The following is a 12,151-nucleotide window of genomic DNA, read 5'->3' on the forward strand; positions in this document are numbered from 1 at the left end:
GTCATAAAGAGTGACCAGGAAATTTAGGAGTGGTGGTAGAAGGGAACTAGGGTGAGAAGAAAGGGAGGAGGAATATGGATCTGGACAGGGTGCACCTGCAGCTACTCACAATAGGCACAGCCTCTTTCAAAAACTATTTTGAACCCAAACCTCATTCGCAAAACTCTGTGAGCATTTAGATAGACTTGCCCCATAGTGAAGTTCTACCCCTGCTCTTACCACAGCTTTACTAATGTCTTACTACCTCCCAGTAAGACTAAATCTACAGTAGATATAAATAGCATGGCTGAAAATGTGCAGAAGGAAGAACCTTTTCACTGGAGGAAGCCATGACCACTCAGCTGGGTGCCTTGGTTGTCCAACCTCTGCCTCCTTCGCTGCAGCAGTTCAGGCTGGCGCTCTCCCAGCCAGGGAAGCCAAATCTCTCTTCTGGCTGCCAGCCTGAAATGCCAAGCTGCTGCTGCTGTGTCCTGTCTGCAGGCAGCCCTGGGGCTCCTAGGGGGACAGCAGCACGGATGCGACACAGCAGAGGAAAGGGAAAATTAAGACACATAAGCAAGGAGAAAAGCGGTGGGAGGCAGAAGAGGCAGACAAAAGGAGTGGAAGCGATATCCTTCCGTGAAAAATGAGTTGGGTCATTACTGAGTAGGTCTGAGCAGAATAGTGTTTTAAACCAGTCGCTGCTCTCCTCATCCTGAATCTTGTTGTTGTTTTAAAGAATGATCATTTTACAGTAAACAAACTGTGATAACCCCAAAGCCTTTTCCTTTCTCTCTGTGCCAGAGGAAGTTAAGTTTATCCCAAGCATTTCCAAAACTACATAGCATTTGAAGGCACAGTAATATATGGGGTCAGAAACTTTTAAATAAAAGCCAGTTAGAGCTTCAATCCATTTCCACCTTATTTTTTGTCTTAATAGTGTTCTCTGAAAGAAAAAAAATCTGTCTCAATCCTACGCATTTTAACAGGCAGCCAATTCTTTCCTGCAGATTTTGCAGCTTTCAGCTGTTCATTCCCCAGAAGCTTATACTTTTCAGTTACTCATAAACATTATAGAATTAGACACCCTCAAAAAAGTCAACATTACTTGGCCAGACAACATCTTCAGAAAACTGCTTCAAAGTATTTGCAGGATCACTGTTCCTGCAATTTCCAAGTGTTTTAGAGAAAATCTCCCCACAAAGAATAGATTTGTCAGCTACTATATCTTTGGGTCTCTCATTCTTCCTGTACTTGATACAAATTGTGTCGACTCTTCCCTTAAAAAACTTGTTCTCAATTCAACACCGATTCTTTTAACTTGGCTTGAGTGGCATGCTGTGGTTATCAGAGTGGGGGCTATATGTCAGGCTCCCTCCTCAATCTAAGCAGCTGTAAAGGATGGAGGACTTGCACCACAGTACAGAGAACTTGGAGGTTAACGTTCAAAACCAGGTATTTGCTATACCTTCTTACCTTCATCTCATCCCTGTTGTCCATCTCAGAGTCTAGTCTGATAGGTTAATTGTAAAAGCTTTGCCTTCTGAAGAAACACGGGACAGATGAAAAATTTTAAAACCTGGGCTGTCATCCTTACATGAAAGCCCCCCCTTGCAAGCCTTCCTCACGGAGTTAAGCCACCATTTTTCTATCGTTTACTGAAAACTGACAGCCACAAAACGAGCCAAAGATGGCAGCAACCTCCTCACATGTCCAAGGCATACTGTTTACTCCTGCTTTTGTATTCATTTCCCAGTCTAATCAGCAATTAAAAAGCAGATCAATTAGCTTACTATTTTTCCTTCCTTTCCAGCCGTGCCAGAGATGGAGTTGGCGAAAGTCCCAGGCTGAGAGGAATAGTTTTATACTCAAAGATGATTAAGAGTATGTCGAAGTATTTGTGGTTTTTGTTGTTGTTGTTGTTTTCTTGAATAAATAATGCATAGATCTAATTTGAGGAAAATTTAGGTTGAGAGAGGTTCTCTTACCCCTCTACTCCGCCCTGGTGAGATCGCACCTGGAATATTGTGTCCAGTTCTGGGCCCTCAGTTCCAGAAGGACAGGGAACTGCTGGAGAGAGTCCAGCGCAGGGCAACAAAGATGATGAAGGGAGTGGAGCATCTCCCATATGAGGAAAGGCTGAAGAAGCTGGGTCTCTTTAGCTTGGAGATGAGAAGACTAAGGGGTGACCTTATTAATGTCTATAAGTATATAAAAGGTGAGTGCCATGAGGATGGAGCCAGGCTCTTCTCGGTGGCAAACAATGATAGGACAAGGGGTAATGGGATCAAGCTGGAACACAAGAGGTTCCACTTAAATTTGAGAAAAAACTTCTTCTCAGTAAGGGTGACGGAACGCTGGAATGGGCTGCCCGGGGAGGTTGTGGAGTCTCCTACTCTGGAGACATTCAGAACCCGCCTGGACACATTCCTGTGTAACCTCATGTGGGTGTTCCTGCTCTGGCAGGGGAATTAGACTAGGTGATCTTTTGAGGTCCTTTCCAGTCCCTAACATTCTGTGATTCTGTGAAAACATATGTACTTTTTTTTTGGCATATTTAAGAAAGTATCCAAAGGAGTTGTATTAAAGTTGGCATAGGAAATGCAAAAAACATCGATGGGAAAATGTTAACTTGTACTTCAGATATTTTTTGTTTTAACCTCCTCACCCCAATTTCAGAATTCATATTTTCAGGATTTTGTTCTGCTTCCCCAGTAAGAAAAAAAGGGGGGCAGGGTGTATTTTCCACAACTTCATCCATGTAGAAAACAACCACCATCAAAATATCAATAGCAAATTGTCACCATCTTTCTTCTACACTTTCATATGAGCAGCAAGGAGCGATAATTAGGGAGATAACTTCTGGCACCCCATAAAAAATAGAAAACTAAACCCCTTTTATTCACAGTTGTTTCAGTTCAACTTAATAATCACTTTGGATTTCACAAAATATTTCTATCAGAATATTTCTCATATATATATATAGTTTTGTTTTTCTTTAATCAAAAGTAGTTCAGGCTAAACAATGTCCTGGAAACTGAGCCATTAGAGGAAGCCCTCCCAGCTACAGCATGTTACTGGACTTTCAGAGCACCTCTGCTGCCTCCAGCATCCCAGTCCACCTGAGCTCTCCCTTTCCAGATAAGCCCTTGAGATGAGAAATAGCAAATCTCCTTGGTCAGCAAGCTGAGTCTTTGTGGGGATTTCATTTTGGACCTCTGTGCTCCTATCAGTCACAGTACCACTCCCTGTGCTAGGGTAGCTGTGTAGTCCAAGATAACCACTGCCTGAATTTGTTTTCATCTCAAGACAAAAACTTCATCTGCTTGGACACCTGTCTGTGTTTCCACAAAACATCACTAGCCCCCAAATATCCCTTACGAATCTGGTTTTCTTCAAAGCCGAAATGGAAATCAAGGCAGTCAAGGTCACTAGTGCACCCCTTTTCCCTCAGCATTTGCCTGCGTGCTGTGAGTTAGCAAGAGTTGCATTTGCTGCATCACAGGAGAAGGCATCTGCCAACAGGAAAGGGAAAAGCCCTTCCAGTAGCCCAGGCTGCACAAGATGAGCAGGTGACAAACGTATTAGAGCAGAGAGCTAAGGAAGGGCCTGCCAGGGAAAAGCAACACCATGGATTCGCTCTCAGCGAGATGCCTGGCCCTGGCAGGGCTGGGTTTGCTCCCACCCACCCATTGCTCCCCCTCGCTCCTCAGATGTGGGGACACAATAAAGCCACAGCCTGCAATCATGCTGTGAAACCAGGTAGGGCACATGAGGGAATCCCAGTCTATGTGCAGGTCAGGGGAGTTCTGAAGGCTTTCTGGAACAAAAAGAAACCAAAATATAATGAGCGCTGTGCTCAGCCCAACCTTTTATTCCTCGATATTACAGTATTAGTTATCGTACCACAGGGAAGTTGAGGCTAAAAAAAGTTGGTTTTTTAGTGTTTTTTTTTTTGTGTGTGTTTTTTTTTTGTTTTGTTTAAAAACAAAACAAAACAAATCCCTCAAAACTCCAACAACAGTAAAACAAACAAAACCAACCCAGCTCTTGCTGAAAGGCACAAGGTACAAGTCATGAAATCAAAAGGAAAAGCCCTTCCTGCTCAAACTATAGGATAGACCTCCCTCACCTCCCAGCAGGTCCTTGCATAAAAGTTGAAAGAGAGATTTTATGGGTTCTTCGAGACGTAACCCCAGCTACAGGAAATTGCCCTGAATGGAATGAAGTAGCATTTTCCCGCATAAAACAGCCCTGAACAGCAGTTCTCTACCTCCTGCTATGTCACCATCTTCATCTCCCAGGATTAAAGGATTGAATTCTCCATCTCCATGAACTGCAGGTTGCTGGTATCATGTTGCACCACACATTGTAAATACCTATGATAAGCATTCAGTTAAAAGATTTCAGGGTTTTTTTAAGTGTCAGCTGCTCTGCGATTTTATCCGTTAAGCTATTGTGTTCAGAGGAACCCACAGCCAAGCACAGACCATAAGAACAGGAGCTTAACAGATACAGGTTTATCCTGTTTTCCTACTCCTTGCTACCCTACACCCTGTAAATTACTAACACTCTGTTAAATACTGAGGGCAGAAGGTGAACAATAGTCTGTGTGCTCCAACCTGCTGGGAGCTGATAGAAATGTTATCAGGTGCTCACCAGACTCTGTTCTGCGCTGCCCTCAGCTTCACAAGGGGACCACACCTCCCGCTTTGGCAGTTTTTGGCATCAGGCACCTCTTCCTCCTTCCACTATTTCTCTGTTGTGGGACTGAAGGAAAAAGTAGAGATCAGCTGCCCTTACTCAAATCACAATAACATCCACCCTTCCCTCCTGTGCCTCTGCATTTCCCAGCTCACACCTCAGCAATTTCACTCAGTTGCCCAAAAGCTCAGGTTCAGTCCCTTCACTCTCAGGCTGAGCTTGTCCCCTTTTCTGCAGACGTCTCCACCTCTATCATGGGTATCACCAAGTCACATTTTGCTACCCATTCAATGGGAGGTAGTTACCTGTTTTCCAAGGTGTTCTAAGGAAACTGCTGAGCTGAAGGATTGCAAATACTTCTAGCCTGCAAAATGGTGAGCACTGCTGCTAGAAATATTGTCAAAATTCATAAACAGCTACTCAGTATTTTAATGTCTCTGACAAAAGATTCAGATAGTAGTCCTAACCCATCTTATTGTAGTACTGGTAAATTCTAACACTTTCTGTCTCAGTGTGTCTTTAAAAACATCCCCCTGAAAAAACACATCCCCTTGAATAAACTGTGTTTATCTTTCAACAGCTGTCCAAAATCCTCATTGAATCCTACTTTTCTATGCTGTATCTAACTGATGAACAAATGCTGCCGAACTGAAGTCATCAATAGCCCCCACAAATGCAGGCACCTGCTTGCATAAAACAACTTGCTTCATCAGCTCCTTACCTTCGAGCTCTTAGGACCAGGACCAGCCTCAGCTGAGAGGTGCACTACAAGTGTAGGGAGTTGTTAAAAGAAATCTGTTTTCTTGATTGCCATTCTCCTCATGATAGAGAAGATAAATTGTAAAATTTTTATTGCAAAATATTAAAATAAATTACATTTTACAAAGACTTAGCAAATATTTACATACAGTGTGATTCCAGTGACAATTAGCAACGAAGAACCGACAGACAGGCATATTATGGAGTGGTAGGAGTCAGAACTGTACAAACTTCAAAAGCCATATGAAAGACAAGCTCATTTTTTAAAAGTAAATCCATCACAAATGGAATAAATCCCACGAGGCACAAAAGTTACAAGTCTACAACAGAGTTCTTGTGTTTTTTCTGTTTAAGTCAACGGACTTGTATATTGCTTTTTGTTCTCCTCATCAGCGACGCTTGTCTGTCTCTGTACATAATCTCCCAGGATCAACTGGAGAGGAAAAAAAAATCTCAACATATACAACTGTTTCACCATGGATCTGTTATCAGTCTATGGTTTTATTTCTGCATGTTTTGTGACATCCATTGCCCGCAACAGATTCACAAACCATTAATTCAGAAAAATTTAACACAACACTTTTTGTATTTCCTCAGTGATTTCGTACCAGTGTATCAGATGTGTTAGACTGCCTGCTGTAAGATATGTATCTGAAAATTATGCCCTTCTGGTAAAAATAGGCTTCAATAGCATATAAGACAAAACCAAGAAGTGTCACAATGATGGCGTGAAGGATGGGGGTCACATTGTTTATAGCACTTAAAAGGGTTTTTGTAGGAACAGACTTTTGTTGTCACATTTCAGGATTTTTTCATTAAAAAAAAAAAATTAAAGTACTGGCTCTTCTTGGCAAAATTAGCAAATCTATATTATGAAAATGGACCCATGCTTCACATGTGACTGGAAATACAATCTACTTGAAGGCAATAGCTATAAAGAAGAGTTTCTACTATTCCATCCCTTCCTTATATGTGCTTTTAAGCTCTTTTTTTCCTTCTTCTTATTTTTAAAAATCCCCTTTCCTCTCTTTCCAGGAAGAGATCCGTCTCACCTATAAAACCAATTCCATAGCATTAAGAGAGCTGTTAACATTATTGGTTAGCCAAGAAAATGTTTCCAGATTAACCAAATAATAGAAATAACTACAAACCCTACCAAGTAGCACTGGGGAATTCACTCAGAGGCACTTTTGGGGCTGATTAGCTTAAAATCCAGCCTGGACACCTCTCTAACTCACTACAGGTAAATCTGAAGACAGAAGAAAACACTGATTTAAGTCCCTCAAGGCAGCTGCTTTTCTCAAGACATGGAAGACAGGCAGGCAAAAAGCTGTCTTGCTTAGCACTTCGGCAGTTCTGAGATGGCACCATAATTTTTCAAACCCTGGGAAATGGTACAGCTTTTTGGAGAGAGCCAATATGAAAGCTCTGCGCCAACTAAACCCCTCCAAAACACTGAGAACAAGTAGGGCTTAGTGAGACAAATTGTGTCAGCCCCTGTGTAAGGAGGAATTTTTTCCCAGTGTTAGGATTACATTAAGGCACATGGTGGGATGTCTTGAGAAGAGTTTTGTGAGGTGTGATCATGCTTCCCCCCAAAAAAGTGGTAATATTGTACTTTGTTTTAATAAACTTAAACTATTACTTTAAATCCCATAATACTTATTATGCATACATAGAGTCCATGCTGACTACACTGGAAAAGGCCAGAGAGACACATCTAACTTGATAATATGAACCAGATCCCATCCATTCTCAGCTCTGGCGTACAAGTACACTTTGCTACAGAGAATGGAGAGTCTGGGTTCCAGTGTGCAACACCCACTTCCAATCAAAGCAGCCCAGCCAAGTGTCTGGGTTGTATTATTTCTGTATTAAATGAAGTTTGGACTATGCTTTTCTATTTCATGCACTTTCAGCAAACCTCTTCTCTCCTCACTGTCCTGTAGCTTTCTATCTGTCACTAAAGCTGTGATCTTTGCATCAATAATGGAAGACAAGCTGAAGGACAACAAAAGCTATATGGAGTGCTTTCTCATTTTCTTTTAAGTTAATGTGCACTTTTTTAAAAAAAAGAGAAGGCTAGACTTGCTACACAAACATTCTGTGAATCATGCATGTAGTCTTACCTATCATTTCCTACAGTTAAAATGTATAGTTGTGAACCGCAATGCCTCAGATATATTAAATACTTGAAGGGCTTGGAGTCATTTTAAAATGTTGCGGGGCGGGGGGGGTGGCATTTATTAGAAGTAAATTAGAATCTTATCAACAAGGCCTCTGCCTCTTTCCTGTCAGATATAAATAAAATTAATCCAGACACCCCTGTTCCAAATAGCAGTAATAAAATTCTATTTCAAATTAGAATGTCTCTTCAGTGATATTATCAAAAAATAGGGATTAACTACCAAATCTAATTATGTATATTACATGTTTTTGCCAGTATAAGAGTTGGCCCTAGCCTTGTGTTCAGTTTGTTTGAAAAGGTGTCATACATGTGGAAAATTCTGAAAAAAAGACTAGTAAAGACAGTTCCTTGTTTCGTAGTACAGGACTTCAAAACTTCCCATCAACAGGCTACCCAGCCAGAGTGCCAGTTTCCTGTATGCTCTTCTTCTGTGGAAGAGGCCGGCAACTGAACCTGCAGCTGGTATTTGCAGTTATTAGAAACAGCTAGTAATTAACAATTAGCTTCACAAGATTCCATAAGGTCTTCTTAAAGAGCTAGTGAGTCTGCCAGCACTATACTGAAAACAAGACTGAGACAACTTTTAACTGTTCACTGAACTTTGGAAACTTTTGGACATACTGGAACGACTTAAATTACTGTAAAACTAAACAGAACAGAGTTTGACATGTTAAGGTTCAAAAATCTTGGCTACTTTCTGTTCCAACTATACTGGATATAACCAAAGTCAGTACCTTTTGCCAACATGTAATCAAGAGCCTTGTTTGAAAGAGTTGTCAGGGTTAAAGCATAGATATGGAAAAGGAAAGAAAAAAACCACACGATATAATTTTCTTTGTAGCCAAAACAATTTGGGCATAAATGTAACGAAGAGACATACTTCCTTTTCAATGACAAGCCCATCTCCAAGGCAAAAGATAATACTTCCAGGAGCTTAGAGCCAAAGTTCCTTTTTAACAGTGCCTTACGGCCTTGAGTGACCTAATCACATCTCATTTTGCCCAAGATTTGACATTGCCCAGCCTTCCTGAACGTGGGATAGAATAACCATTATATATGCACATAGGTCAAACTTTAAAAAGCAAAGTGTAATCAACTGTTTCAAAAAAATCATCTCTCATTCAAGTCTAGTCTGAAGTACCAAGGCAGGGAGGAACATCACACAACAATACTGACTAACGCACCGCACAGATCAGCAGTGCGACAGGTCCCCTCTGACAGGCATCAGGGCATTTGGAGCATATCTGTGCCTCCCAAGGTGATTTTTTTCCTCAAAAGAACTACGTCAATAAAACTTCACCTGTACATAGATACTGTATAAGGTTCATTCAAGTATTTCCTCTAGGAAATGGGACAGTGGCAGGACACTTTCAACATTTAAGAAGTTAATTCCATCCTGCTTGTGCTCACACATGCTTTGATCAATAGGTCTTCAGTCACTTTACTCTTTAACAGTTCTGGGGCTGATGTGCAGTTTAGCAGCCCAATTGGCAAGCTTCATCCCAGATGATTCTTCCTTATTAGAAGGCTCCTTCTTGATCCATTCCTTTGGAATTTTTAATTTGAATATTTTATTTATGAAATTATAATTCACTATAATTTGACAAGCACTGACATATTCTAGACAGATGTTTCAGAAGCTTCCTCCTCAGTCTGCCAGCGCACCTCAGCTCAGATCTGCGTGTCCTGGTATTCCACCTAAACTTTCTCATTAAGTACAACAAGTGGTTGCACCACTTTGGGTTTTTTTTTTGTGGTAAAAATTTAACAAGGGGCAATGCAAAAACAAAAAAAAAAAAAAAGAAAATCCCTTGCTTTCATTTGTGATCAAAGCAGGATTCAAATCCAGGTTTTCAGAGGTGAAAGGCTACTGGAATAAAAGAACACATTTGATACCCCGAAACAGTCTCTTTGCAACAGTATAGATACACTCCCAAACTAATTCCTCAATGAAATGCATAAATGTAGAGCAGGTCCAGTGTATTAACTAGTCTTTTCCACTTTGTTCAAGAACCATAAATCCCAAGAAGGAGGACTCCAAATTCAACTGTTATTTTACAAGTTTTTCAGATAAGCAGAGCTGATGGGCTCAGAAACCCACTTAGGACCGGAAAAGGACACTGGAGTTTACTAGTTTGGGACTTGCTTTTGTTTTCAAAGAGACAGGAGAAGCTGCAAAGACATGCTTTTCTCCTTGCTCTGTTAATTTGTTCAATATGCAGTGAACACTTTCAGAAAACCATTGTCAAATGTGCTTCACGTTGCAACCTTCACATTGTTTACTGTATTATATTCATTCATCAGTTGTTCATAAGGCACAGAAAGTTCTAGCTCGTTATTGGTAAAGGTAGATTCATCAGAGGATGGGAATTTTACCAGTTTTTTTGCAGTTTCAGATTCCTCTGCAAGATTATCATCCATGGAGGATTTTGACGTTTCCTCATCATCTGAAATGTCTTCCTCTTCATCATCATCTTCATTTACAAATGTTATATTGGCATTCTCAAATATTAAGGGTCGATAGTCTCTGGAATCCCACACTTCACCTTCTTCTTCACTAATCCTGTCTAGTTGGTTTACAAACAAGGTTCCCTCTAGAGGGCTGTCTCCAATACGTTTATCATGCAGAGGTCTCAGTACGTGACCATTTTGTATGTCCAGGGAAGCCTCCTCATACTCAAATGACTCTGTCTTTGTGAAAGTCACCTGGACATCTATACTGGCATTCTGCATATTTTGTTTGCCATTTTCTACTTTAATAATTTTGTCATTGCTTGTCTTTAGGGCCTTCTTCCCAATTTGCTTAATAAGATCGTTGTAGGTCTCTTCCTTCTTCGAAAGGAAGCTGAAAATGTTGACATCCTTTGAAGTACCCATTTGAAGGGGCTTTTTAGACCGAGGATGGTTGTCAAATGACTCTTTTCTTTTTTTCCTCCGTTTCTTGATTGCTTTGTGGACTTCCACGAACATACTGACTTTCCAGTTAACAAAGAGTGAAAGCCAAGCTAGTCCCAGATAGATCCATAACTCCACAAAATATCTGTAAAGGGCATGATAGTTTGCATCTGGATTTACACCTACAAAGAATTAAAAAGAAGAATATTACTCAAAGAGTTCTTACAGCTGATAAACCTTTGAAGTTATGACACTGAGAACTACTCCCTTCCACACTAACAGAGCCCAGTTGTTTGAACAGTGCTCTGAGAGGTGGTAAGTGGGGACCTGAAATTCTTCTAAAAGAAAAAGTTGATCCCAGGTCTTCTACTTCTTGGCTGAGTATATTCTGACCACTGGACTACAACATAAAATGACAGGATGTTTACCTTCTCCTTATTAGCTATAAAAGTGAACATTTTCCTGTTTGAAAATTACAAGCCTTCTCCCTGCCACTGAGACATGAATATAGGCACCTTTCTTGAGAAACGGATTCATAATCCCACTTTAAAGGACCATCTCTAAAGCCCTGAACAAGGCACTGGATATTAGAGAATAAGGCAGTGGAATTTAGAGAACAACAAGATTCAGGAGGGAGACACCAGCATGTTCAGTGTTTCCTGTCGACTAGTTCTAGACAGCTGCACAGAGAGCCCTGCCCAGTATTTATGTGGCCTTCTAAGCATACTAGGTCCCACCCAAAGGTGCTTAACTATCCTGGTGGATAGGATAGCACCTTGCCTAAAATAGGGACCTGATCTTGGCTCCAGACTTAGCCAAATAAAGGCTTTAAGTATCTAAACCAAGACTGAAGAGCCAGATCTAGTCCACTGGATCAGTACCAGCTTTAACTGAATCTTCTGTTTAGCAAAATGTTTTGGAAGAAGCTTAGAAAGCACCTTTTCAAATGAGAGTTTGAAAACAGAATCACCACAATATGCATGCAGAGAAATAATATACAAAATACAATTACTGACCAGCAACAAAATCTCCAAATCCTATGGTGGTAATAGTGATGAATGAGAAATAGAGGCCTTCAATGTAATTCCATCCTTCAGTCACCATAAAGACAAAGGGAGGAATAACCAGATGAACCAAGACACCCCAAACAATGAAAATAGCTGTGCATGTAATTTGTGCTTTCCTCTGTAAAGAAAGAAGAAGAAAAAAAGAATCAGGAAAGAACTCCAAATGTTATTTTTTCCATCCATGGCATCAAGCATTATCTGACAACAGACATTTCAGAGTTTAGTGCTAACAGTTTACCTACCACGACTAAAAGTCACTGACTAAAGTAAACACACAACTATTTGTTTTCCTTTGTGCAGAACTCACTATTCTTACAACTACTTGCTCAAATGGGTTTATTTCCCCATATTTTTCTTTCACACTCTTGAAAAGTTTAAGGAGCTCCTGATATTTTATGAACAGGCATGGGATACAGACATTAGCACTCTAGTCTAAAGAGCAGTCAGTTCCTCTGATTTCCTTTTATTCATTTGAGTATAGAGGATCAGAAATGTTTAAGATGCTTCTCCCCTATTTATGCCTCCTACCCTTTGCCACTCATGCAACCTCTGCACAAAG

The 12,151-nt window shown here is 40.6% G+C and overlaps 1 protein-coding gene across 1 annotated transcript in view; it reads right to left on the reverse strand.

Annotated features, from left to right (window-relative positions):
* Positions 1–5,490: 5,490 nt before the first annotated feature.
* The window catches only part of KCNK5 (potassium two pore domain channel subfamily K member 5), a gene marked incomplete at its 5' end in the record, with an annotated part of 38,213 nt that continues 31,552 nt past the window's right edge, over positions 5,491–12,151 (reverse strand). The window contains 2 exons of the mRNA XM_080341836.1: positions 5,491–10,707; positions 11,542–11,710. Of these exons, the coding sequence (XP_080197962.1) occupies positions 9,887–10,707; positions 11,542–11,710 (990 nt within the window). The 3' untranslated portion in view covers positions 5,491–9,886. The remainder of the gene's footprint in view (positions 10,708–11,541; positions 11,711–12,151) is intronic.

Source organism: Nesoenas mayeri, assembly GCF_963082525.1.
Source record: "Nesoenas mayeri genome assembly, chromosome: 3".
In the NCBI taxonomy this organism is placed as follows: domain Eukaryota; kingdom Metazoa; phylum Chordata; class Aves; order Columbiformes; family Columbidae; genus Nesoenas; species Nesoenas mayeri.